The sequence below is a fragment of the Bos grunniens genome, chromosome 7, assembly GCF_055505025.1.
Source record: "Bos grunniens cultivar Pamir isolate PY7600 chromosome 7, Bosgru_T2T1.0, whole genome shotgun sequence".
NCBI classification, from domain to species: Eukaryota; Metazoa; Chordata; class Mammalia; order Artiodactyla; family Bovidae; genus Bos; species Bos grunniens.
The window spans coordinates 61,310,686-61,338,198 of record NC_141171.1 but is presented as its reverse complement, the minus strand read 5'-3'; the positions used below and the strand labels follow the sequence as shown (position 1 = coordinate 61,338,198).

The 27,513-nt window shown below is 54.1% G+C and overlaps 2 protein-coding genes across 7 annotated transcripts in view; one reads left to right on the top strand and one right to left on the bottom strand.

Annotated features, from left to right (window-relative positions):
• Positions 1–19,752, top strand: part of CSF1R (colony stimulating factor 1 receptor) — a 31,580-nt gene extending 11,828 nt beyond the window's left edge. Inside the window, exons 6-21 of the mRNA XM_086412420.1 lie at positions 1,541–1,727; positions 4,445–4,560; positions 4,693–4,813; positions 4,889–5,076; positions 6,666–6,781; positions 12,174–12,300; positions 12,435–12,539; positions 12,975–13,085; positions 13,774–13,936; positions 15,857–15,948; positions 16,049–16,146; positions 16,775–16,897; positions 16,976–17,087; positions 17,695–17,794; positions 18,634–18,742; positions 18,833–19,752. Coding sequence (XP_086268546.1) covers positions 1,541–1,727; positions 4,445–4,560; positions 4,693–4,813; positions 4,889–5,076; positions 6,666–6,781; positions 12,174–12,300; positions 12,435–12,539; positions 12,975–13,085; positions 13,774–13,936; positions 15,857–15,948; positions 16,049–16,146; positions 16,775–16,897; positions 16,976–17,087; positions 17,695–17,794; positions 18,634–18,742; positions 18,833–18,970 — 2,006 coding nt within the window. The 3' untranslated portion in view covers positions 18,971–19,752. The remainder of the gene's footprint in view (positions 1–1,540; positions 1,728–4,444; positions 4,561–4,692; positions 4,814–4,888; positions 5,077–6,665; positions 6,782–12,173; positions 12,301–12,434; positions 12,540–12,974; positions 13,086–13,773; positions 13,937–15,856; positions 15,949–16,048; positions 16,147–16,774; positions 16,898–16,975; positions 17,088–17,694; positions 17,795–18,633; positions 18,743–18,832) is intronic.
• A 128-nt stretch (positions 19,753–19,880) lies between these two features.
• The window catches only part of HMGXB3 (HMG-box containing 3), a 60,783-nt gene continuing 53,150 nt past the window's right edge, over positions 19,881–27,513 (bottom strand). For 5 of the 6 annotated variants that reach the window (XM_086412404.1, XM_086412405.1, XM_086412408.1 and 2 more), the window contains 5 exons: positions 26,185–26,404; positions 24,848–24,981; positions 23,981–24,097; positions 22,091–22,300; positions 19,881–21,132 (listed from right to left, as the gene is read on the bottom strand). In XM_086412404.1, coding sequence (XP_086268530.1) covers positions 20,665–21,132; positions 22,091–22,300; positions 23,981–24,097; positions 24,848–24,981; positions 26,185–26,404 — 1,149 coding nt within the window. In that variant the 3' untranslated portion in view covers positions 19,881–20,664. The remainder of the gene's footprint in view (positions 21,133–22,090; positions 22,301–23,980; positions 24,098–24,847; positions 24,982–26,184; positions 26,405–27,513) is intronic. The other variant, XM_086412410.1, reaches the window with a different exon arrangement.

The window sequence follows — 27,513 nt, the reverse complement described above, 5'->3', positions numbered from 1 at the left end:
AAAACTTAAAATAAGTAAAACTTGGGGAAAAGATCCTTTAAATATAAATAAATTTAAAAATTTAAAATACCACAAACTAATGAATATCACAAAAAAGAGGCTGACTCACAGAGAACAAACTAGGGGTTACCAGTGGGGAGAGGGAAGTTGGGGGGCCATATAGCAGCAGGGGATTAAGAGGTAGAAACTTTTATGTATAAAATCAATAAGCTACAGGATGTGTTATACAACACAGGGAACATAGTTAATCATTTTTAACAACTTTAAATGGAATATAACTTTTAAAAATTGTGAATCACTATGTTGGATAGCTGAAACTTATCAAATATATATCAACTATACCTCAGTTTTTAAAAAAGCAAAACGAATCCAGAGGAGGGAGCACTCCTTTACCCTGGAGTGATGGATGGAGTCTCCCTGATGGGGGAGTCTCAGAGAATGAGAAGGATCTAAAGAGAAGAAAGGAAGAATATGGGGTTCCTGGTGGAGGAAATGACTTGAGCAGAGAGCCCAGGTTGGAACTACTGTGGGGTGTTCTGAGGATATGAGAACACCAAGATGGGTGGAGAATTGTGTGTGTGTCTGTGTGTGCACATGTGAGTAGGAAGAGGGGCCATGGCTAGATGGGCATAAAGTGAAAGTGAAAGAGAAGTCGCTCAGTCGTGTCCAACTCTTTTCGACCCCGTGGACTGTAGCCTACCAGGCTTCTCAGTCCATGGGATTCTCCAGGCAAGAATACTGGAGAATTCAGGTGTAGGTAGCAGAAATCAACTCAAACAGACCTCACCAAAAGAGGATTTTATTGGCCTTATAGCTAAAGCCAAACAAAACAAAACATGGTTATGAGCTTCTGGGACAGCTGGATTTTAATGTTCAGATGTGGACAAGAAACTATTGTTTTCCAACCCTTGGCTCTATATTTTTCTTGTGGGGCAGCACCAAGCTTGGAAACCCCAGTGGAATGAAAACTTCTCTTTTCCTCCAGTTCCAACAGAAACCATAGGAATGAGTGCCATGGACTCACTCATTCCTACCCACAACCGATCACGATCCAAAGGGCACAGATCACCCTGATTGGTTGGCCTGGGTCACATGCCCACTTTAGAACTGGATATAGAAGTTGCATTGATTAAACTTCTACCAGAAAAAGGGGAAATATAAACTACTACCAGAAAGGGGGACATTTTTAGCTGCTAGAAAACATTTTATACAGTTATAACAAGATAGATATATTCTATTAATCTCTTTATTACATAAAAAAAGAGGTAGAGGTGCCAAGGAAGATAGGAATTTGCCCAGGTTCTTTCAGGAAATTGGAGATAAGAGTTTAAAGCCCTGAGCTTTTGAGAGGGGTGGGAGTGGTGGGAAAAAGATGAGAGAGGGCACGTTTTGGCTACAGGTCAGGTCTGTGTGACTGGCACATGCTAGCTACTCAGGGAGGGCCCAGCTGAAAGACTGGCTCCACAGGTGGATCACCAAATGAACACACAGACGGACATCTTCCCACTCATTCCAGATTTCTGTGCATTCTGCTTCCCAGACAGTGCCTACTTGAACTTAACCTCTGAGCAGAACCTCCTCCAAGAGGTGGCCGTGGGTGAAAAGCTTGAACTCAGAGTCAAGGTGGAGGCCTACCCAAGCCTGCAAAGTTTCAACTGGACCTATGAGGGTCCCTTCTTTGGTTCCCAGCCCAAGCTCAACTTTGAAACCACGAACAACACATACAGGTACCACCCAGTAGCTCCCATCTGCATGGCCCACAGCCAGACAGAGGACGCTTTAAGAGAGTCAGCACACTTGGGTCCTGTCTCAACCTTGACTAGGGGGTGAGCCCTTTCCCATTTCTAGGGCTCAGTGTTCTTGACTATGTAGAGCCTCAACATCAGTCATCTGTGTTTGAGATGTAGATGAAATTAGCGTATCTTTTGTGCTGTATCCTTGGGAAATTAAATGACGTCCTCAAGAATTCTATCCTTTCTTGGGTGTGTGCGTTCTGACGGTCACCCAAGGTCTCCTGAGCTTATTCATTCTCCTCTTTTGTGACTGATCCAAATGCAGAAGGCCATCCCCATGATTTCCACTCAGAGTCACACTCCTGATGGCAATTGCACGAGGTATCTAGAGCCACACACACAGGTTTGGGGGACTAGAGGGAATTAATATCTCTCAGTCACAGATACATCAAAAGTTCTTTAGAAACCTGTGGCCATCCACCCCTGAGAATTTCTCACCAGCTACTCTTCTGCACTGGATCAAAACTCTTCTTATGAAGGTCTGTCTGCCTGTGCACACCCCCACCCTCCACTCCCAGAGTCCTGTGTACTCTACATGCAGAGCATTTTAGAAATGTCTTTTTGTCTCCTGTGGACTCTCTCCTCAGGGTCTTACTTTCCTGCCCAAAGTGACCTAACCAGGCAGTTTCTAAACAAGAGAGTTTTTTCCCTAAGGAGGAACACAGATAACAAGTGTGAAAATAATCATTTCTCTACCCTGTTCTACTTCTAAAATTTTTCCTGGAGGAAGGAAACAGCAACCCACTCCAGTATTCTTACCTGGAAAATCCTATGGGCAGAGCAACCTGGCGGGCTACAGTCCCTGGGGTCACAGAGGCAGACATAGCTGAGCGTGGGCACACTCCCTCCATAGCTGCTTCATAGTGCTGTGTTAGTTTCTACACGCAGCAAAGCGAATCATCTGTACGTATACACATATCCCCTCTTTTTTGGACTTCTTTCCCATACAGGTCATGACCACAGAGCATTGAGTAGAGTTCCCTGTGCTATACAGTAGCTCTCATTAATTACCTATTTTATACATAGTATCAATAATGTATATATGTCAATCCCAATCTCCCCTTTCATCCCATCTCCCTTTTCCCCCATTGATATCCACGTTTGTTCTCTATGTCTCTATTTCTGCTTTATAAATAAGATCATCTATACCAATTTTTTCAGATATAACATGTATGTGTTAATATACGATACTTATTTTTCTCTTTCTGACTAACTTCACTCTCTATGATGGTCTCTAGGTCCAGCCACATCTCTAAAAATTACCCAGCTTCATTCCCTTTTATGGCTAAGTAATATTCCATTGTATATACATACCACATCTTCTTTATCTATTCCTCTACCATTTGAATGAGAGAGTACAGGTCCATTAAAGACAGCAGAAATGTGGATCACATGCTATCACATCTTCTCCCACAACTGTGATGAACAGCCCTAATTCAGTTAAGAACCATTTCGTGTGATGTCTAAATACAGCCTCAGAGTCCTTCTCAATATAGTCTTGAGGCTACATTTCCATCATAATTGGCTCATAAGAGGAGATCTGTTGCCATCTCTATGGTAGATAATCCTCAGACATCTTCCAACTCCCAAACTCTCTGGAGTTCTCTTTCTAGCTCTGGAAGCCCAAACCTCTTTGATTCCTGGATTCTTGTTTGTTGATCAACAGAATCAACAAAGATGTTCCTTTGTCCTCATCTTCTTCTAGTTCCTTTCTTGTCCTTTCCAGCCAGGATTTCTAGCTTCCTCTCATCTAAAAGAGAAGTTCTGAAATGGAGTCTGCAGACACCAGGAAGGGGGCTGATCCATGGATATGTTTCAGGGGTCTGTAAGCAATAGGGACCCTGTGGAAAAGAACCAGAGAGGTGCCCTTGAACTCGGTAATCTGGGGCCTTTCAGCACAGGGCACCAAACTGAGCCCGTGTGATAGGTGTGTTCATCATGGTGATTTGGACTCATGCAAAAAGTTAAATTCTTTCAGTTTAAGAAGCAGGTATTAGTTATCTCAAGAATTGACACATGTAGAGGGGTTCTATATACCAATGAACTGGCTGAGTAAATACCATGGGTTTTAGTCTAGTAATGGCTGCAGGTATTTTCCAATGAAGGGGCAAGTGTCTGCAATGAGTTAGGCTCTCTGAATACAGATCCCTCACGCTCACAGAAAAACAAGCAAAGGGACAGAAAGTTAAGTATCCTTGCGTAAGGTCACACAGCTGGGAAATGGCAATCCTAGGACTAGAGCCCCCTGGCTGCATCCTGCCTCCCTTCCCTCTCAAAGCCCCTCCTGGCAGGGCTGGCGCTTTGGGGATAGAAGCTGACCAGGTACTGGTGTTTTCAGTGAGGACTGTTTAGCCCAGTGATGGTGGTGAAAGTAGATCCATTCAGTGAGGCTTGTGAGGCTTCTCCCCGCACTGGCACTGTATAGACACTGCCTCCACTAAAGCTCAGAACCAAAGTGCTTTGTGGATGAGAGAGGCAATTCAGGAAATCGGGTTGGTGGTTTTTCCATGTCTCAGTGGACCCAGGCTGGGTACCTGGCTCAGCCAAGGCCTTCGTGCCCCAGACCCCCGACCAAAAATAAAACCACCCCCTCTAAGGTGGTTTTCGGAACCCTCTGTCCTCACCCCAGACGGCCTGCTCCTCCCACACAGATACACCTCCAAGCTCACCCTGCCTCGCCTGAAGCCCTCCGAGGCCGGCCTCTACTCCTTCCAGGCTAGAAATGCCAGACGCGAGGACACCCTGACCTTTGAACTCACCCTCCTATGTGAGTAGAAGGGCTTGGGGACACAGGGTCCCTGGGGCAGCTGAGATAGACGAGCTGGGGGAGGTTGGGCTGGGGCAGAGAAGGCTCAGGGTGGGCGGTCAGGCGAGGAGACTCAGACCCTCTCTACCTCAGACCCCCCGGAAGTAGAAGTCATGTGGACCCTCTCCAATGGCTCTAAAGCCCTGCTCTGTGAAGCCTCCGGGTACCCCCAGCCCAATGTGACGTGGGTGCAGTGCAGCAGCCACACCAACAGGTAAGTGACTTCCCTCCTCACCTGGGCTCAGGGGCTGGGCACCCCAAAGCTCTGGCCACATTCTGTGCTTCCCAGATGTGATAAGACCCACGTGCTGGTCCTGGAGGAGCCGAACCCTGATGTCCTGCGCCAGGAGCCCTTCCACAAAGTGACCGTCCAGAGCCTGCTGACCCCTGGGACCTTGGAACACAACAGGACGTACGAGTGCAGGGCCCAGAACAGCATGGGGAACACCTCCGGGGCTTTGGGGCCCATCTCCGTAGGTGAGCCTTGGACCCCTGCTCCAGGCTGCGACAGGAGGGGTGCCCAGGGAACTATCCCCAGCCACTCCTGGGAGCCAAGGGCCAGAGTTTCAGTGCCGAGCGGATCCCAGCCATACCAAGTCTAGCTCTCCACGTGTGACTCTAGGCCCCTTGTGACCAAAGGCAGCAAGATGGGCAGTCTAGAACCCAGAGGGCTGGAAGTAGTAGGGGGAGAAGGGCAGAGGGGAAGCAGAGATCTAGACAGAAAGCAGCCTGAAGCAGCAGCAGCCTAATCTGGCCCCTCTGCCCTTATTCCTGCGCTTGAGCTGACTCATTAGTTCACAAGTGTGCATTTGAGACTCACAGGGGAACAGGGCCTCCCCCGGGCTTACAGTGACAGGGACAGGCGACTAATGAACACAGGCCCTGCCCCCAACCGAGGGCCAGCCACTCTGGCCTTTCCCATCCTTCCCAGACTCCCTTCCATCAGAGACAGTCCTTTCCACCCGGGGCGCTGTGCGGTGGGGGTGGGGGGCAACTGCCACTGCAGCATTGTCTGGAGGAAGACTCATCCCTCTCTGCATTGCACAAAGGCTGCATGTGGGTGAGTTGTCTGATTCTGAGAGGCCCAAGACTGTACAGGGCCACAGCACCCTCGGTCCTCTGAAAAGCAGGTTCGGCACCCACTGTGTGCCAGGCCCAGAGAGGACAGAATGGGGCCTCCGCCTGGCTCCAAGGGGCTCCTGGTGCCCTAGCCTTGGAGTCCCAGTTCCACATGCGCTGCCCTGGCGGCTGTGTCCCAAGCTGGTGATCCTATATTACAAATAAGAAAGCCAACATGTTGCTGAAGGCTTACACTGTGCCAGGCATCGTGCCAAGCCCCTTGCAGACACTATTTCAGTACACTCACCCAACCCCAGGAAGTTGCTTTAGTGCAGCCTGCCTTCCCTCTTGGGGCGTGATGAACCTGAGGCTTTGGGAGAAGTCACAGGCTTGCTCTCACACCTCATAAGAGGTAGAAGTGAGGCTGAGTCTCAGGTTCATGCTGCTGATCTGGCCAGGGGGTGGAAATTAGGTCCTTCCCAACGCATCAAGGGAACTGGGGCTACTGATGTGGGAAGAGGAGACCTGGGTCCATGAGCCTGACTTTCAGACTCTCGGAGGGCTGTGTGGTCCCAGAGGGCACTTGGGGATGCTACAGGGACCTCCTGGGGAGGCAGATTTCAGTCCAGAAGGTCTCTCTGTCCAAGCTGGCCAGAGGTGTAGGTAATGAGCCTCCACACTGGGGGAGGGTTCAAGTCGTGGCTGAGCCCCAGAGGCTTCTTACACAGGCAGGGGGTGGGTTGCGTGATCTGAGGGGCTCCCCTGGCTGCAGAGGCTGTGAGTCTGGGCAGGGTTTAGAGCTGGGCGTGAGCAGGGCTGGAGGGGGGTCCTCCCTGCCCCTGGCTAGGGGAGGATCTGTAGGCTTCCTACTGAGAGGATACTTTGTTCAATCAACAAGAATTTTGGGGGCACCTCCCGTGTTCCAGGCCACAGGCCTGTTCCAGTGGGGCCCGGGGTCTCAAAGGCCCCTTGGACCAGCTCACGGCCCTGTCCGCCCCTCCGTGCAGGAGCCTCCATGCAGCCCCGCGATGAGCCCCTCTTCACACCGGTGCTGGTGGCCTGCATGTCCATCATGGCCTTGCTGCTGCTGCTGCTGCTGCTGCTCTTCTACAAGTACAAGCAGGTGAGCCGGGGCGGGGCGGGGCGGGGCAGCACCACCGGGCCTCGAGGGTCCACCCGGCACAACCGCTCACCCGGCGGCTGGCCATTCACGACGAGAGCTCTCCAGTGGGCACCTGCTGTATGTCAGTGTGAGTGGCTGTGAGTCAAGACTCAAGCCGCTGGGGTTCTGCTCTCGTAGGCTTCGCTGTCTCGTGCAGGAAATGGCTGCTACCATGAAAGTGAGGGCGTGGATTACAGAGGAAAGATGCTGCCAGGAGAGCCGTGGGGAGTCGGGGAGGGTGAAGGTGGGATCCTCTCCCAGCTGGGGCTTCCAGGGGCACAAGAGGGGCCCCAGGGGCCAGGCCTGTGTCTCTGTCAGGTGGCAGGTGAGCTAGTGGAGGGAAGGCCTGATCATCATCATCCTCTTCATTATTTTTTAAAAATATTTATTTGGCTGTTTCAGGTCTTAGCTGTGGCACACCAGCTCTTTGGATACCCATAGGCTTCTCTAGTTGAGGTGCATGGGCTTATTCACACTTTCATATGCCCACTTAGCTGCTCCGTGGCTTGTGGGATCTTAGTTCCCCATCTAGGGATTGAACCCACATCCCCTGCATTGGAAGGTGGATTCTTATCCACTGGACTGCAAGGAAGTCCCCATCATTTTCACTGTGCGTGCTAAGTTGCTTCAGTTGTATCTGACTCTGCGACCCTATGGACTGTAGCCCGCCAGGCTCCTCTGTCCATGGGATTCTCCAGGCAAGAAGACTGGAGTGGGTTGCCATGCCCTCCTCCAGGGGATCTTCCCCACCTAGGGATCTGACCCAGGTCTCTTATGTCTCCTCCAGTGGCAGGCAAGTTCTTTACCACTAGCACCACCTGGGAAGCCCCTCCTCTTCATTATTTAATATTATTACGAATCAAGTCTGCTGTTAATTGCACTTTGATGTTTAGTACCCTGCCTGTCACTTTTGAGTGCTCAATCGGTGATTGAGCAGTGATTTTAGGGGCATTTTTATGACATGTGTTACCTGTATCCTCTCATTTACCGCCCTCAGCAACCATGGCATGTGGGTAGTATCACTAACCCCATTTTACAGAGTTGGAAGCTAAGGTTCCAAGAGGTTGAGACAGATGCCCTAGTCTACAGCTGGCCAGTGGCAGAGGTTGGTTTTGAAACAGTCATTTTCTAAACCATTTTGCAAAACATGAAGTCATCTTATTTTACCCTCACGACAATCTGGAGGCAGGGACTAGAGCAGTCAGCATTCTACAATAAGGAAATGGGCTTAGCAAGGTTGAAGGACCTGCTCAAGAATCCTAATTGCTTCCCACCCCAGAGCCCACGGTCTCCACCATTTAGCTGCACTGCCTGTCTATATGAAAGACCATTTCCGGTGTGGTTGGGCACTGACAGGGCCAGGCCAGAAGGCTGCGGCAGGCCAGAAGTGAAGGGATGGTCTCTGGCTGGCAGGGAAAGGAGTCTGCTTGGAGGAGGCAGCATGGCGTGGGTGAGACTGGCCATGGAGCATGGGGCAGGCAGCCAGGGGAAGAGGAGATTCAGGGCAAGGGTGTCTCTGGGGAGAGGGCAGTGTGCACAAAGAGTGGGGAAGACCACGGGGAGCACCGGAAATACTGATGCCTGGAAGAGGCTGCAGGTGGAGGCACATTGGAGGTATGGACCCCATCCTGAAGGTTCAGGAGATGTGAACAACAGAATGAAGTGAGTTACAAATGAATAGTGCACCTGTGAGCCCCTTGCTGCCTTTTCTTCCCCGCACCTGCCTTGGGGGTTTTAGTGTAAGCAGAGGACTTGGAGTAGACAGGCGGATGCTGTGTCAGGGGTGCCCAGAGGCACACAGGGTGCTCGGTGCATATCAGCACCCAGCCTGAGGGCGCAGCTCTGAGCGCAGCCTCCAGAATCTGGGGCCCCAGGTCAAGTCTTCAGGGATCTAGGTCCACCTCTGACACTGGCCATGAGACCTTTTGACTGGCAGACTGCAGGCTATGGGACACTCAGCAAGATCCTGGGCTTGGACAGCGCTCAGACTGGACGATGAACATGCTGGGCCCAGGAGGAAGTTGGCTGGGGAAGCTAAGTTTGCTCACACATTTTGGGATTGGAGGGCTGTCTGAGGTTGGGCATCTCCTTGACTACACGCCCAAAGTGGTTGTCGGGCACTGCTCGCCCACCTCCAGGGGGACAGGACTTCGGTCACTCTCGTGGCCTCCCGTTCCTTCTCTGAGCAGCTCTGTTGCAAAGTTCTTCCTTATATGGAGCTGAAAGCTGCCTCCCTGCGCCCCACTGAGCTGCCTCCCCAGCCCTGCAGAGATTCCAGAGAAGTGTCCAGTTCCCCCTCCAGCCCTTTCTGCCTTGGACTGCCCAGGCCCCTTGGTCAGTTGTTGTTTGGGGACGCTCTACCTTCTTTTCAAGGGACCATTTTTGGAATGTGTACTTGCAGGCACCTCTTATCCCATTTAGGAAATTGAACTGGCCCCTGAGCCCACCCAAGAACAAGAGAAGGAGGGCATCCCTGGGGTCAAGATGGCCATACCCTAATGTGATGGCCATGCCCCAGGGCTTACCGTCAAAATGTCCTTTGCTTTGCCCCTTGGGGTTCTGAGCCTCGCCCCTTCCCTGGGGAGCCAGCCTGGCTTGTCCTCACTACACAGGCCTGAGGGGAGGGTGGCCCCAATTGGGGGAAGGGTTACTTCTGTCCCAGGGCTGAGTCATCACCTTTCTGGCCCCCAGAAAGACCACAAGGGGGGCTGAGGGGGAAGAGAAAAGGGCAGGAGTCAGCAGGCTAGAGGCTAGAAGCAGGAGGGACGTGCGGAAGAAAGGATGACAGTGACAGGGAGGAGCAAGGGGGATGGTGGGAGCGGCAGTGGAGAGGCTAGAATTCTCGGGAATGGGGGCCATAAAGGGGATACACAGGAGGGTCCCTAAGATTTCTGGTGAGAACTGTTCAGATCTTCCCCTCCCCAAGACAGAAAGCATCCTCCCACCCAGACAGCAGTCCCGCATGGGGACTTTGATGATTCCATGCCCACCTCGGTCGGCAAGGGGAAGTGGCCGGGCCCGTTACAAGGAATAAGTGAGATGACGCATGTTGAGTGTGGAGCCCAGCGCCCACTCACAGGAAGTGCTCTGCAGGCACGCACTGACAGCATTCTATTCCGAGGTCACCCAAAGGAGAGGCCCGTCTGGGCAGGAGCTCCCAGGAGCTCCATAGGAGGAGCCATGTGCAGGCGCGGCAGAGGCTGGGCAGAACGGGAGGCCGCCTTCCGAGAAGAGGGGTGGGGGCGCCTGAGACAGGCGGGAGAGAGTGGTGTCTTCCTCCAGCGATCAGGTCTGGGATTCAGAGGCTGAAGTCCCAGCCAGACAACCTCGCTTGCCTTGATCTCCCTCCCCTTCCCCACTCTCCCCTGCCCGGCTGACTCAGGCCCAGCTGCAGGGCCAGAGGAAGGAGAAGTGGCAAGGAGGAAAAGATAGCCTTCACCGCAGTGGCTCCTGGAGATAGAAGTGGCCAGGAGAGGAAAAGGAATACTTCCTGGTGCTGTCTCTGTCTTTTGAGTTGGAAAGGCAGCCACAGGCAGGGTTTGAATCCTCTGACACTCAGGAAATCTTCCTGTCCCATTTCAGGCTATCTGCTATAACTCTACCATGGCTGTCCTCACATTTACCCGTAGTCTCTTGTTCTGAATCAGAACCTGGAAGTTCTTCCTTATGTCTAACTACAATCTCTCCCTCCAAACTACCATCTGGACGTTCTTCCTGATGGCTACCTAGGAGACTTCAATCACAGGCCACCCTCCTCCCAGCACCCACTTGAGCTCCCCCCACCTTGAGGAGGGTGCCCCATGGAGGAGCCCAGCTGCTAAAAAACACAGTCCAGCTGGCCTCCATGCCCCACGAGTGACCGGAAAGAGAGTTGGACTGCTGACCCGAGGCCTCGGTGTTCTCCAACGCCCCACCCCAGCTTCCACTTTCCACCTAAACTCTGTCTTCCATCAGCACTTCTCGTGGGCACCCCCTGGCATCATGCCCCCATGCAGCTGCCACCCTGGGCAGGAACGAGAGCGGCAGCCACTCCCCCGTAGGGCAGGCTCTGCCGCTAGCCGGCTGGTTGGAGCAGCATGGAGAGTCTGGGTGCGCCAGCTGCTCACTGTTGTGTGCGCGGGGTCTCTCTCCGTCTGTCCTTTAACTTTGTAAAGTCCGATGCATCACTTACCTGCATCAAGCCTAGGAGGTTTCTCCTGGCACTGAGAGAATTCACTCAGTGACTGGCAGCCCTCAAGACTCTCCTGCCTTCAGAACTGTGCCTGCTCGCCTCCAGCCACATGGCACCTCCAGCCCCTCAGCCTCTCCAGGACCTTTAGCACCTCCACACCTCTGTTCCCCCGCTGCTCCCCTGGCCGGCACCCTCTCACCTCCCCGGGGGCCCTCCCTGACTTGTCTTCCGATGTCCCCAGCTCTCTCTGTCCTCTTGCCCTGCTTTATTGTCTCCATTGAGCCATCTGAAAATCTATTTTTTTCTACATTTTGTATTTGCAGTCCTATGTATGTATGTATTTGAGTGGAATGCCTGTCTTAGCCACTAGAATGCAAACTCCAGGGGACAGGAACTCTGTTTTGTTCAACTCTGAATCAGTGATGCCTGAAACGAATAGGTGCTCGGTGAAGTATTTAGATGGGAGCAATATTCAACCTCAAAAGGGGAGGAAATGTCCATAGAGGCAACCACATAGGTGAGCCTTGAAGACATCATGCTGAGTGAGACCAGACAGTCACAAAGGGACAGATTCTGAATGATTCCAATTAAATCAGGTACCTGGGGCGGTCAGATGCACGAGATAAGTGGGAGGTGGGAACGGGGAGCTGTTGTTTAGTGAGCACAGTTTCAGTTTTTCAAGATGGAAAGCGTTCTGGAGATCTGTTGCACAACAGTGTGGGTGTACGTACCACCACCAAGCAGTGTACTGAGGAATGGTTGACGTGCTGAATCTTGTTATACTTGGTATCTCAGCACCGGTGAAAATAAACTAGCTGATACTTGGATGGGAGGGTGGGTGTGTGAATGGACCTATAGTTTCACCCTCCCTCCTAGCTCAGGAATTACCATTATCAGAGCTGTCAAGACCCTCAGACGTGGTCCTAAATCTTTCAATATACAATTAGGGAAACTGAGGCTTGAAGAATGGATGGTCCCTTTGTAAGGCCAAGCCAGACAGGGACTGGGCTCTCGGTGCCATAGGCACGGGGTGACCCGGCCCCTCTCACCACCTCCGTGCGCTGTGCGGTGGGACCGCCCAGCCCCTGTCCTCCTGGGTCGGGATGATGTCCCAGACCCACCTGGCAGGCCCAGCTGACCCTTCCTCCCCTTCCTCCTCTTCTCCTCCCCACCCCCCAACAGAAGCCCAAGTACGAGGTGCGCTGGAAGATCATCGAGAGCTATGAAGGCAACAGCTACACCTTCATCGACCCCACCCAGCTGCCCTACAATGAGAAGTGGGAGTTCCCCCGGAACAACCTGCAGTTTGGTGAGCTGGGGTCTCTGCACCCACCACGCCCTCCTGTCACAGGGCCAGCATGGGTGGCAGGAAGCCTGTGGGCCCTTAGAGAGAGGCCCCTCTGGCACCCCAGGACCTGAGAAGGCTGTGTGTGTGTGTGGCAGGTAAGACCCTCGGAGCCGGCGCCTTCGGGAAGGTGGTGGAGGCCACGGCTTTTGGTCTGGGCAAGGAAGATGCTGTCCTGAAGGTGGCTGTGAAGATGCTGAAGTGTGAGTGCAGGAGGGGCTGGGGGATGGGGGAGCAGGTAGGAGGTGGTGGACACCACCGGGACGGTCTGTCCTGTGGTCACGTGGCATCGCCCACATTTTCGGCCTGTCAGAGCCTGGGATCGCAGGTGAAGCTGCTCTGTTTCCTTTGTGAGCTCCAGGCTTCCTTTTACTCCTGGGTGTGGAAGGGCTTCTGACTGAACCCCAAAGGGGCTGGGATAAGAGGCCTCCCTGGGCTCTGGCTTGGCCCCAGCTTGGCCCAAACCAGTTCAGTGACAGGCCACCTCTCCTCTCTCCCCCCACAACTCTCATGTCATTTATTCTGCCTCTTTCGGTGTCTGATTACCTTGGGCGCTCTGGGTGCCCCCTGCTTTGCTCCTGTGTCTCCTGTGTGTGGCCCTCCATGTCCTGCCCTTTTTCTGTGGCCCCACCTCCCAGCCACGGCGCATGCTGACGAGAAGGAAGCCCTCATGTCAGAGCTGAAGATCATGAGCCACCTGGGCCAGCACGAGAACATAGTCAACCTCTTGGGAGCCTGTACCCACGGAGGTGAGGGGCCCTGGCAGGCATGCGGGGCCACAATCTTGGGTGTCTGAGGGCCCCAGGGCGGCCTCACGCTATCCATCTTCCCCTTCCCATCCCCACAAAGTGAAGGTAGGATCCCTGTCTGGGCACCCCTTGAATTCCTAGGCCAGACACCTGGACTGGTCAGAAGCTGCTCGTGGATGACAGGCGGTTCTGAGAGCCCTGACCAGTGGCTCTCAAACATGTGTGGACATCAGAGTCACCTGGAAAAGGAGCAAAGAAAGCAGATCTCCAGGCCCCACTCCAGGGAGTCTGATGCTGTGGGTCTGGAGTGAGGCCCTTCAAATCTAACTTTAAGCCCCCACTCAAAGAGACTGGGCACTCACTGCAGGGCCCATAGAAGTGTCCCAGGATCAGTTGGGATTCAGCCCACCCCATTCTCTTCTCCTATAGCAGCTTTGACTTACATGGAACTGCCTTAGTTTTCCTTTGAAGAAAGAATTCTTCAGCTAGTTTTTCAGAGGGCCCTCTGCTCTAGACAGATGTGGTCACTGAGGCCCAGAAAGCATGGAGGGCTGCTTATAGACAAGCAGGATTAGAACCTGGGGCTCCAGAGTCACAGCCCAGGTTCTTATTGCCCTTTCCCCACATTCTTGTCCAGGTGGGGTGGTGGGTTAAGGGTGCACTGACCCCACTCTCTTGGGTGCTCTAGGCCCTGTCCTGGTCATCACGGAGTACTGTTGCTATGGTGACCTGCTCAACTTTCTGCGAAGGAAGGCTGAGGCCATGCTGGGACCCAGCCTGAGTCCAGGCCAGGATCCCGAGGCAGGCACCGGCTACAAGAACATCCACTTGGAAAAGAAATACATCCGCAGGTAGTATCCTGGCAAAGGCCAGGACTGGGAGGTGGGGCCCTGTGTCTATTCCCAAAGTCAGCTCAGGGTTGGGTGGCTATGTGGTCTTCACCTTCCCACTCGTGCTGTGGGGAGTAGCCACCCATATTATGTGGGCACTTCAGTTTGTCTCCTACTTATTCCTATTGTCCAAGGAATATTTGAGCCCCTACTATGTTCCAGGAGGATAGCGGGCAGAGATAGGCAGCTCACAGTCTGGTGGAGTCAGGTGTTAATCATTTTATCGTGCATATAAGATCCATTCAGGGCCCTAGAGACGGACAAGTCTTGGAGATAACGGCCCTATTTCTCCCATAGCGCCCATCCCAATTTTGAGTGGCCATGGGGACGTGGGATAGAGTCTGTTCCTTGTTGGATGAGAAGGTATCATCCAACACAAGGTTATCACGGCAAGCTGTGGCCAGGTCCTTGGTCCACGTGGGCCTGTTTCCCCAAGAAGCCATCCAGGCTGAACCTCTGAGTCTCTGCTCTCTCGCTCTGTAATGCTGTGATTCCTGGAAGCCACCCAGAGGCAAGTGGACAGAGCCACATGGGGAACCACAGAGAGGAAGTGGCCAGTTTTGTGTCACACACGAGTCAGAGGCAGAGGCGGAGCCTGGTTGGACCCTGCTGCTGCCGCCTTGTCCAGTGCTCACCTAAGCCACGCTGCTCTCCTGCAAGCCTTGGACTCAGGGCCTGTGAGGCTTCTGGGCCAGGCTGCTGGGAGCTGCAGCAGGATCAGGAGAAGGGTATACACTGAGCTCCTATTTTACCACTGTCAGCTACCCAGCCTGGGAAGCCAGAAGGGGAAGGAGACCATGTCACTCTATCCAGTGACCTTGAGCACGCGGGCTGGCAGGATCTGCTTCCTCTTCGGAGTTTCTGACACCCTTTGGAGAGGGTGGCTCATGCTGGGCCTCAGCAGGCTGGGAACTCAGGCCAGATCAACTTGAAATGAAAACAGAAGTCAAGTGTTAGCTCTTCCATTTTCACGATTTCAAGAGCAAGTGGCATGTGAACCAATCCTGCTAATGGGATCCCAGGCTACATTAATAGAAGTATAGTTTCTAGACAAAGGGAGAGAATAGTTTTTTGATGGTCAGACCATAAGTAAAACACTGGATTATTTTTCTGGGAACACTAGAGTAAGGACATCATCATGGTGCTCATCTCTATCACAGCAGGGGCAGGAGGTGAGAGGTCCAGGCTCCTATCTGGTTGAAACATTAGAAGGTGCTTCTCAATCTTAGCAGCTACCCAGAGCACACGCTCATAGTCTTCTGAGTGCTGTTAGCAATGTACAATCTCAGGCCCCTCCAGCCTTGCAGTCAGAATCTGCGTTCAAGTAAGATTCTCCAGGTGATTCACATGCACGGGAATTAGTTTAAGAAGCTCTAGACCAGGCCTCCACTCTGGCTGCACACCAGAACTGCCTAGAGAAAACTGGTAAGCGGGAATGACTAGGTTTTGTCCCTAGTTCCCACAGTCTTTGGCCTGAGGGGGTCTGAGTATTTGGAGCTTCCCAGGGTGAAGCCAGAAGGGAGAGGCGCAGTGCAAACAAGTGGACTCAAAGAAGGGGCCCTGGCATAAGATCAAATCCTTGCTGGGGTGTTCCAGCGAAGAGGGAGACACTTCTTGAGGGCAGAGCAAGGACCAGGAAGAGGAACAGCCTGGGGGCAGACTAGCATCAGGAACAGTGGAAGGCCTTCTAACCGGCAGAGCTGCCAAAGATGGAACAGGATGTAAACTCCCTTACTGGACGGCCACGCAGAGGTCGCTGATCACTCAAGTGGGTGGGTCAGAAACTGAAGTCCAAGTTGACTCAGGGCCCTTCTTCTCTGCAGAGTGGCTGGGCGAGGCCTGAGCTGGGCAGCAGAAATAATGGGCCCCTCTCCTCTGCAGGGACAGCGGCTTCTCCAGCCAGGGTGTGGACACCTATGTGGAGATGAGACCTGTGTCCACTTCGTCGTCAAATGACTCATTCTCTGAACAAGGTGCGAGGAGGTGCTGGGGCTGAGAAAGAGGAGGGGTTACTGGGGTCAATGCAGGGCAGGGAGGTCAGCGGGGCCATCCCAATGCCTCTCCCTGCCCCAGACCTGGACAAGGAGGACGGGCGGCCGCTGGAGCTGCGTGACCTGCTCCACTTCTCAAGCCAAGTGGCCCAGGGCATGGCCTTTCTTGCTTCCAAGAATGTAAGTCTCAGAAAATGGGTCCCTCTGTGTGGTCACCCAGGGGGGTGGGGGCAGCTGAACCCGTGAGGCTAGATGGGTGAGGACACGGGAGAGAAAATGGAGTTTGTGAAGGGGGCCGTGCTCCTCACAGCACAGACTGGGGAGTCTAGAGCTTGAATGCTGGCTCTGCCACTTGCTGTGTGGCTTTGAGCAACTGGCCGAACCTCTCCGAGCCCAGGTTTCTACACCTATAAAGAGAGATGCAATCGTAGGATGGCATGAGGCTAAGATAGGGTTACGGTGTGCGCAGACACTTAGGGGAGGGCCAGCCCTGAGGGTGGCAGCCGCTTGTCCTGTTAGCAGCTCCAGAGCACCCTGTTTCTAGGCCCGAGCAGACCACCCAGCTTCTGAGGCGGCTCCTGCTGCTCTCAGCCAGAGGGCCAGTCACAGCAGGTTCTCAACACTGCCTGTCTGACCACGTGTTTTCTCTGACTTGGGTCATGGTAGAAGGCAGGGACTGGAGCCAGGGTACAGGAGCAAAAATGATGGCCACTGCCTCATCCACCAAGCCCTCTGGGGCCCAGGCTGCTGCCCCTGCACCCTGGGCTCAAGCAGGGAGGGGCCAGGACTGACCTCAGTGCCTTCCCAGTGCATCCATCGGGACGTGGCGGCCAGAAACGTGCTGCTGACCAGCGGCCACGTGGCCAAGATTGGGGACTTTGGTCTGGCTCGGGACATCATGAATGACTCCAACTACATCGTTAAGGGCAACGTGAGTGCTGGGAGGGCTGGGCCAGGCTGGGGAGGGGTGGTGACCCGGGCCCAAGGTGACCGGGGCCTGCTGTGCCAGGCTCGCCTGCCCGTGAAGTGGATGGCACCAGAGAGCATCTTCGACTGCGTCTACACCGTTCAGAGCGACGTGTGGTCCTACGGCATCCTGCTCTGGGAGATCTTCTCACTCGGTGAGCTGCTGGCCCAGTCAGGCTCAGCGTGCGGCTGGCTGGTGCCTGGTGACCCATGGCACCTGTAGCTCCTGGAGGATGCTGGCCCAGGAGGCTTGGAGGTCAGCGCTGAGCAAAGGCTGCTGAGGGCGCAGGGGTGGGGGAAGCATCTTAAAACCAAGTGTCGTGGCTCCCAACGTGGGCTGAGCCCCTCCACCCCGACAGCACTCCCTCCAGAGTGTTTCCTCACCTGTCTGCTTGGACAGCTGCTCCTCCCTTGAATGCCGTTTCCCCTCGTCTGAAACGTGCACATCCCTGAAGACCCAGCGCCCACCTCTGGGGCACCAAGACAAGCACTTGGGCTCAGCCCGTCGGTGTGGTCCTCCACCGACCAAAGCCTGTGCTGGAATTCTGCGGGTGTAATGAAACCTGGGCGAAGGTTTCTACATCCTAGAAGTCTATAATAAGCAGGACACCTTTTGCAGCGCCTGGCCTGTAGTAAGCGCTTGTTAAGGGGAGCTGCTGTTCGATTACCATGTCCAGCTGGGACCTGCCACCCAGCCCCGCCAAGATGTAGGGGGACAGCAGGCGCTGAGCATCATCTTTTCCGTGATCTTACCTTTTGCAGGGCTCAACCCCTACCCTGGTATCCTGGTGAACAGCAAGTTCTATAAGCTGGTGAAGGATGGATACCAAATGGCTCAGCCCGCGTTTGCCCCAGAGAACATGTAAGCGAAGTACCCCAAGGTTTGGTGGAAGCGGATGGAAAGGTGTGTGGCCCGTCTTTCCAGTCCAGTGTTCTAGGGCCAGGTTTCCTCTCGCCCAGAGTGGACTAACATGGACCCCTTTTAGCAAGTTTAGGGTTTCCAAGGGTTTTCCAGGTAGCATGGAGGACATTCTCAAAAAGGGATCTTAACAGGGGCTGGCCCCAAGACAGATGACGAATGTTTAATTCGGACTCTGTGATTATGAGCCCAAGAAGGCTCTTCTCTTTTCTTCTGTCCTGGCTGCCAGCCTCTTGCTCAACACAGCCACTAGCCACTGCAGTCTCTTAACCGCCTCCTGACAGCCAGCCCACCACAAGCTCCTCGCTGGCTCCCTGCCCTCACCACAGCCCTTCCGCAGGCCCACTGGCCCGTCTCGCCCAGTGTCCTTCTCCAGCCACCGTCTCCCCACAGCTGGTCCCTGTGCCACCCAGGCGCTCCCTGCCAAAGTGGATGCACGCAGCCCACTAACCAGCTCCTCATCCACTTTAGTACTACCACCAAGCAGCCGCTTAAACCTACCTGCAGGCAGCAAGGGTGCCCCTTTGTGCCAAGAGCTTGGGCAGATAGCATCCCTGAGCTTTTTTCCTCCTCAATTTTCAGGCCCATTCTGACAAAAAGCCCCCTTTCCCAGGGTTACCGGAAAGATTAAAGTGCACTGGTCTTGTGCTAAGCTCACTTCTGACAGTTTCAGGACCTCTGCCAGGCAGGAGTGAGTGAGTGAGTGAGTGTGTATACGTATGCGTGCACACGTACGTGATGACTCCCAGGCCCACGAGCTGCTGCTTCCTCTCCCGTCTCAGATACAGCATCATGCAGGCCTGCTGGGCCCTGGAGCCGACGCGCAGACCCACCTTCCAGCAGATCTGCTCCCTCCTCCAGGAGCAGGTTCAGGTGGACAGGAGAGAGCAGGTGAGTGGGACCAGGCTCACGGTGGGTGGCTCGGTTAGAGCTGAGCCTGACCCTTCGGGACTGACCATCCCCTGGCCTCTCTGCACCCAGGACTACAGCAATCTGCCGAGCAGTGGCAGCAGCAGCAGCGAGCCAGAGGAGGAGAGCTCCAGCGAACACCTGACCTGCTGTGAGCAGGGCGACATCGCCCAGCCCCTGCTGCAACCCAACAACTACCAGTTCTGCTGAGGAGGGGGCCACAGGAAGTACCACCCTCCCTGCCTCCAAGCTCGCACCTCCTCCGTGGATGGGGCACCACAGGGAGAACACAGACTCTGCCCTCCATCTTTTCTCTCAACAGCCCGGCCCAGCTCTGAAACTCAGGAATGGGGGATCTATAGGAGGCTGGTGAGAACCCCACTCCCAGGGTCTGGGCCATCACTGCCAGTCGGGGACTGGGGATGAGCCCCACCCCACCCCTCCAGTTCTCAAAGCTGTGGCCTCAGCTTCACTATGCCAACTGGGAGAACACCCAGTTCACTCTTAACCTGTTCCCACTTCTGGGAACCACCTCCCTTCCATCCCTCCTGTTTCAATGGAAATGGACTGATTTGGTGATTGAAGTTCCCAAGAGCTACCCAAACACGAGAAACCAAGGTTCCTTGGGCCTTGGCAGAATGGAGGGGACACCCACGGAGTGACTTGATGAGAGGAGACAGATGCTTAGGGCTGTGCTCAGGCCCTGGGAGCAGGCTGGCTCCTTTGGAAGAACCTAATTGTCCCCCTCTGCCTCTAAGCCTTCTCTCCACAGCCCCACCCCGCCCTGGGTCTGGTACTGCTGCAATGAGCCAGGTGGCAGCTAAAAGCTTGGGAGTGTTCTGTATGGCCCCCACCATACTGAGGTGGAAGGCAGGGGACCCGTGTGGCTGGCCACACCAAGCAAGCAGCACTCGCTCCAGGTTGACTCATCGTAACTAACAGTCACAAAGTGGAATGTCCCTGTCAGCATTAAACTAACCCCATTAACACAACCGGCCTCTGTGTCTTTGTGCCCTGCCGACTTCCAGGGACCTCCTCCGTCCTTCCCTGGTGAGTAACCCTCCCCAGCACCTCTGGGGCCCAACCACACTGTACCCCACACAACGAGACTGGAACTGACTCTTGTTGCACCCAAACCATATAATTTAATAAACTTTATTCAGGTCAGGGGAAGAGAGAGGGGGGAAAAAAGCCATCTATCCCACTCCTCTCAATAAATTAACACGGCCAGTTCCCGTGCCCTAAGCAAACCATGGGCACTTGAGCCAGTCCTGCTGTTTCCTTACGACCCAGTCTGCTTCCCCTTCACAGAAGGGAGTTTTCCTACTGCCACCGGGTCATGCCATGCTCACAGGCCACTTCCTCTTTGGGGGAGGAAAGAAGCTGCAGCAGCAGTGGCCAGGAGAGGAGGGGTCCTCACAGCCTGAGGCAGAGGAGAGTCCTGGAAGGGAGCACTGGCTCGCCCCTTCAACCCGCTCAGCTGCCCCCAGATGTGGGTGCAGAAGAACAGGAGATGCAAGCCTCCTCTGGGAGAACAAAGAGCCCACAGGGACCCTCAGAGCTAAGGGAGGCCCCGAGGCAAAGGCAACAGGCTGCAGGGGAGGGAAACGGCATCCCCAGGCGCCCCGGGGAAGCAGCAGTCTCCCCGCCTTCTCTCAGCCTCCCCGTCTCTCTAGTGGACACACAGCGCCACCCACGGTGCCTCTGGGTCTAGTAAGGAGCGTCCTGGTGCCTCTTCTGACCGCTGGAAGGCTGAGAACCAAGGACCCCGGGCTCCACTGAGCTCAGGAAATGGAAGCTCTTTGGTCAGTCCCAGCCTCAGAGGCTGGTCCCCTGGATGGATGTGCCTCGGGCAAGGGCCTTGCTATGGCTTGATACGTGCGGTCCCTGGGCAAGTGCCCGGCTTACTCTGTGGCTGTGGCCCCGTCTTCTTCCTCCCCGTCCTCCTCCACCTCCGTCTTGATCTGAGCAACCCCAAGGCGGTAGAGGGTGTCACGGATGACCACCTCACCAGGCTGGCAGCTCTGCACAATGTCGTGGATCTGCCGGTTGACAATCTCGCGGCTGGTGAGGAAGTCCATGAGGCGGTTGTAGAGGTAATAGTGGGTGGCGTTGTCAAAGGCAATGGGCCGCTGGCGGACGCTGTTTGGTTTGCTGTCTGCAAAGGAGGCCAGGATGGCTGCATAGGGTGCCAACTCAGGACACAGGGCCAAGGAGTGGTGTCCAGCACTGGGGTCGCCAGGACTGGACTGTGTGCCTGCGTGGACGATGCGCCGTGTGGCAGTCTTGGTGACCGGGTGCTGGACAGAGTGCTCGGCCTCTGTCATGTCCACTGTATAATGCTGGTCCAGGAGTTCTGGGCAGGACACACTCTAGAAAGGAGATGGAAAGCCATTGTGATGAGAGGAAAGGTTAAGGTCCAAGCTGTGCGAAGGATGGAGTGAAAGCCGTGGGCTCAGCCAGCTCCGTTTTAGTCCTCCGTTACCACAGGGCAGGCACATCTCCTGGGTAAGTCCCCCGTTCCTCCTCCCCGGGCCTCTGTTTCCTCATACCATGAGGGGGACAGGAACAGGGGCCACCACCCAGAGCAGATGCCAGATTACCAGTGCTGCTCTTATCCTGTCCGTGTCTCATCAATTCTGCCCAGGGCTGCAGGGGAGGTTCCCCCAGAGATTCTGATGTCCTTCTGCAATGCCCCTCACCAACTCACGAGCGAGCAAGGCCCAAGAAGTAATAAGAAAAAGGTGAGTGATGACAATGATGTCCCCTTGCTCCTACCAGTCTAATGTCTCTTCCAGCAAAGGGCAAGTGCCTGTGCTAAGAACCAAAGCCTGAGACAACGCACTAAGACAGAGGCCAGAGCTCTGCTATTAATCTGCTGTGGTACTCTCAACTGGTCCATTTCCCCTCGTGGCTTTACTTTCCCCTTTTAGTTAGAGGAAAGAGGCTGAGAAGGTCAGCATTTTCTAAGCCTCTGTGCCTCTAGATCACAACACAATGAATCCCATGCAGCAGATTCAGGCAAAGCCAAAGTAGGGCTGCTCTGGGCCTTTAGTATATCCTCGGAGGTGGCAATTTTCTAGGCTCATCTGCAAGGTAATCCCTTTGACCCCCACGATACCTGTGTTTTCACCCTGGGTACACTAAATGACATGCTGTGGCCTCACACACAAGGTCAGTGGAGATTTGTGGCATAAATACTGGTTCCAGAGTTCTGAGACAAAACACTGGTAGAGAAAAAGGAGATACTGGATGGTTCACAGAAGACCTGCCCAAAGAACCAGGGGGTGAGGCATGGTCAGCCTTGTGGGATTTTAGAAGGGAACGTACCACTGGTGGCTCCGTGGGGCTAGAGAAACAGCCCTGATTCCTCCCCCACATCTGGTTGGTCAGGTCCGGGTAGCAGAGGTCAGCACACAGGGCCACAGGTGTGGCCATGTCAACCACGTACACAGGAGGCCAATGGCGGGAAGAGACGAGCAGATCCACGTGGTCGAGGGCACTCTCGCCCCGCACAAGATACTTGGAGCCGCAGACCACCTGGTGGAGACGGAGGGTACAGCACAGGGTGAGGAAGGCAATCTGCAGACACGGGTCCACTCAGTTCCTCCTAGGACGGTGAACAATCAGGCTCCGTGACTGAAGTCCCGCCATCCTATAGGAGCCCATGACATTCCATTTCCCTCCTGCTTCTGTCCCTAAGTGAAGTCGCCACTTCACTCCCACATGGGAGAATAGCATCCAAGCCTCAAATGAGGCTGAAACATACCCCCACCTCCCCAAGACATTGGCTCCAAACCCCCTTGACATTACATCCCTAAACCCCATCTAGTCTGATGGTTCCCAAGCTGCATGGTACCTACAGCTCAGAGATGGTTAGAAGTGAAAGTGCCTGGGTCTCCCTCCGAATCCACAGAATCAGCCTCTGGGGGTGGCATCTAAACACCTGTATTGCAAGCAGCCCCCTACCAGACCCTGAGGGAGCTGTCCAGATGGGCACCTCTGGTGAAGGCTACACCTCCACCAGCAGGATTCCACAAATGCCAGGCTACTGCAGGGCAGCTCTGTGTCCACTTTCTGTCCACTGTGTTCAACTCTGCCTCTACCTCCCTCCCTCCACAGCAGTGCTGGCTATTGCTTCCAGGTAGTATTGCTGCCCCCTCACAGCCCCGAGTCCTTCTTGTGAGATGGATGCCAGTCACATAACACGATGCTCAGAGCAGGCTCTGACTGCTCAGGGGTTATAAAAAAAGGCTGATGGCCTGACTCCCTTTTGATGGCCAGTCCCCTGCCTACTCTGAACTGAAGGCTTTGTGAAGCTGTCTTCCCCAGTCATCACTCACTTTTTTAGGAGGCTTCGACCCCGGCATCGTCTTGGTTTGGGATGACTGTCACACAGGGTGCAACCCTCTCAGAGCTATCCTGGCAGATGCCCACCCTATGCACGCTCTCTACAGACCTAAGGAGTGGTCTTCTGAGAACCCAAATCAGACCATCTCTATTCAAACCATCTAAAGGGCCCCTCATCACTCTCAGAAGAAAATCCAAACCGGTCCTCTGGCCCACAAAGCGCTACAGGATCTGGCCTCCAGTGACCCCTCCCACCTCCCTCCTCTGTTCACTAGGCTCCCCTCTCAGGACTCAGGGGTCACACCCCTTCCCCAGCTCACATGGGGCTCTCAGCCTCCTCTGGCTGCCTCACTGGGCAGCAGGTTCTTCTCAGCTGCTTTCTATCTCCTATCCTTGTCTAGTTCCTGTAGAACCGTTTCCACGAGCCATGAAAAAGTCGCTGAGTCATGTCCAACTCTTTGCAACCCCATGGAGTGTATAGTCCATGGGATTCTCTAGGCCAGAATACTGGAGTGGGTAGACGTTCCCTTCTCCAGGGGATCTTCCCAACCCAGGGATCAACCCAGGCCTCCCGCATTGCAGGCGGATTGTTTGCCAGCGGAGCCACGGCCTTGGTGACTTTGTTTCTCAGTATGAGGGCAGTGAGGAGGAGCGAGGTCTTTGCCGCTCACCCTCGTACTCTCCACCACTGGTGCAGAGGCCAGCACACAAAAGCGCGTTTAGTACTCGCTGGTGATGACCAGAAGGAGCTGTTCCACAGCGGCCCAGCGACCTAAGTGCCAGCTCCAGGATGAGCTGGAGGGATCAGATCCTCTGTGTGGGTAAACTGCCATGAACAAGCTCACCCCGAGTTCCTCGTCACCCTCTTACCTGGTGGGGGCACACCTTGTAGACTTTGCCCCCTGTGAGATGAGGTGGGGGCTGTCGAGCTCTGGCTCCATTCTGAACAGATTCATAGAGGGCCAACAAGGAGAAGCAGAGCTGCTCCTAAGCAGAACAAGGTTAAACGGTGGTAAATGCTCAGGGACCAGGCTTGGCCACAGCAACGAACGCTTGCTCAGGGCGAGTGAATCAACTGGTAAGACCAGAGCAGGCCTTTAAGCCTCACCAGCCCGACGTCCTATACCTAAAGGTACAGATGGGAACACCAAGGCCCTGAAAGGACCAGGTCACAGACAGAGCCAGCCACACTGCTCAAGCTGCCAGGCTCTGAGGCCTGGGTTCTCCTACTACTATTTACAGGGCAGGGAAGGCATCAAAGAGGAGCCAACATTTGGATCTGAACTTAGCGCATAGGATTTTTAAGAGCGAAATACATAATATGTGGGTAAAATATGCACACATGCATGTGTGCTCTATGAATGCTACAGCACTTGTTTCCTAAGAGCCTGGAGAGGTGATAACCAGACACTGCAAACATCATGACGCTGCTATTTTGGTTATTGTCACTTTGCAAATGAGGAGAATGAGGCTCAGTTTATCCAAGGTCACACACAGTCAGTGGGAGAGCCTGGATTCTTGAACCAAGTCTGGACCCACTACCTTCAACAGAGGAACTGCCTGGATGCAAAGGGCCTCACATGCAAGGCCTGACCCAGCTGCTGGCTATCGCCCAGGCTCCCCTGCCCGCCAGCACCCTCTGTCCCAAACACGTACCCAGTCACGGGGATTTGTATCCCTGGCCAGAAAAACTGCCCACCAGAAAGTCCCTGTCCCCAGCACCACCTGGAGACCCACCTTGGAGTCTTCTGCCCTGAAGGGGATGCCACACTGCCTCAGCAGGCACTGCAGCTCCTCCTCGCTGTAGGAGCCGATCTCCTCAAGCTTGCACGCGCCCTCCTGGAGCAGGCGCACCAAGGCACTGCCGTTGCCTGCAAGAGATGACGAGCTGCTGGGAGGCGCTGCTGCAGCCACCAAACGCCCTAGGAGTCCCTCACACGTGAGGATGGACGAGCGGGGGCCAGTCCACAGTCAAGCACGCTCTGCCCCAAGCAGAGCCTGGCAGCTGATAGAGGGGAACTCAAGGCAGGCCTTAGGGTGTTCTACAGACGCCTGAGGTCTCTTGGAACCGGCCTTCTGCCTCTGAAGGTCCAGGGAAGATAGCCAGCAGAGTACTCGTGCAGACAGCCCCCCAAACTTCGGCTTTTAACCTTTTAAGTTTCAAAACCATGATCTCAGATGCTTACCAAAACGCAGCAACAAGAGGAACAGCAGCTCTCATTTTAAAAATGCTCTTGATATGCTACATTCCTGAATCTACTGATCAACAGAACTATGTGGGGGCCTTACTTATAAAATCAATTTAGCAGGCCATAGCAGAGTTGGACACGACTGAAGCGACTTAGCAGCAGCAGCCAGGATTTTAAAAATGAAATAAAAGAGCATTTGTTAAGGAAAAGGACGGTTTTATGAAAGTTGTGTTACTTACAGACACATACACACGTGCTACTTAAAAGAGCAGCACACTGAGGAACAATGGAGAACCTACTGCTTAAACAAGAAACTCCGCTCACTTAACTGTCACAAAAACTTAGGTGGTGGGTAAAGTATCATACCCCTCTGTAAACAAAACAACAGAGGCTAGGGCAATGAAGAGATGCAGCAGAGGCCACATGGCTACCAAGTGACACAGCTAGGAAACCCAGGTTGTCGGAAACCGATGTTCTCCAAGGAGCCACCTGAGGGCTTCTCAACATGTAAGCACAGAGCACCTGCAAAACCACCCGAAAGACCTGCTGAGCAAGCCTGCCTCCCCCTACGTCTGTCCTGAGACTCTCTGGGTTGCAGCCCTGACCTCAGCATTTTTCAGAGGGTTCCCACCGTTCAGTGCAGGGCATGCCAGAAGGCTGACAAGGTCTGTGGGTCGGTCCTAGACAATTTGGCTGACAGCTCTTCAAAACTCTGCACATGACTTGATTCTCCAGGGGATTTTGTCACAGGTTATCACTATCTTTCCAGAAAGCTCTCTGGGTGGCCTTGGCCCCCTCTCTAGCACTCATGCTGTCTGGCTACAAACAACCTTCCAGACTCCACAGGACCGTGCCCTGACCCCAGGCACCAGCAGGTGGCCTCACCAGGTACTGGCTGCACGTCCAGGCTCTTGTCTTTCTCGGTGTTGACGACCACAGCTCCTCTCATGAGTGGTGGGAAGAAGGGGGCAATGACGGAGGCGTCAAACCTGGTGATGGGGATGCTGGCTGGGAAGGCCACCTGCTCAATCACCTCTGTCTCCATTGTGGCCCAGAAGTCCTCCACGTTGACCTCACTAGATGCCAGGAAGTCAGGCCAGGTGAACTAAAAGGTCAAAGAAAAACAGTCAAAACATTATGAGTCACAGAACATCAGCAACACAACACACAACAGCCTACTGTCTCAACACAGGCTGAGCAGGGGCAGGGAAAGTGAGAGCCGTATCCTGCTGGGATACCCCAAATTTAACATCTTAGTGCCTTGCCTCCCTGCTCCCTCCCACACCACTGTGTTCCCCAAGACCTAAGTTCCTTCTGCATCTCTGCCTGTCATTTTCACTGCCTGGCCAGGAGAGGTTAGCTACCAGCCTATCATGTGCTGGACACTGGCTAATTAACTACTACTATACAACCCAGCGGAGAAGGAAATGGCAACCCACTCCAGTGTTCTTGCCTGGAGAATCCCAGGGACGGGGGAGCCTGGTGGGCTGCCGTCTATGGGGTCACACAGAGTCGGACACGACTGAAGTGACTTAGCAGCAGCAGCAGCATACAAGCCAGAGGTGGCCTGAGGTAAGACCAGACCACCAGAGTGAGGGACAGAATGAGAATGTGAACCAAGATCTAGCGCCAAACCCTTAATCCCTAAGCCTGGCTTGCAGGAGTCATGAGCGTAAAATTCAGCGGCACTTGCCCACTTTCAAGGCCCTTTTGTTTCCTCCCTCCCCACGAAGGTCCTTCCGACATGCAGCGATCTCCTCTACATGCAGCACGTACCATCCACTGTAGACATCTAGCCTTGTGCTATTCAATTCTCCTTCTTGTGAGCCCTCTGATGCGACCCTGAAGTAAGACCCTGATCCTAGTACCTCATCAGAGTCATTTGTGTTCCTCAGCAATGCTGATACCTGGGCTCCATCTCAACCTGGATGAACTAAATCCCTAAGTTTGCATTTTTAAAAGTGTCCCTAGGTGAGTGGTTCTCAAGGTGTGATCCCTGGATCAGCAGCAAGAGCACCACAGGGGAACTTGTTGAAAATACAAATGCTCGGCCCACTCCCCACGCACTAAATCAGAAATCCTGGGGGTGGGACCAGCAAGCCTCACACCAGAAGTTTGAAAACCACTGTTCACTGTAATTCTTATGACCACGAAATCTGAGAACGACCGCTCCACATGTAGACGGTCCAGATGGTTCTCCTCTACACAGTCCCC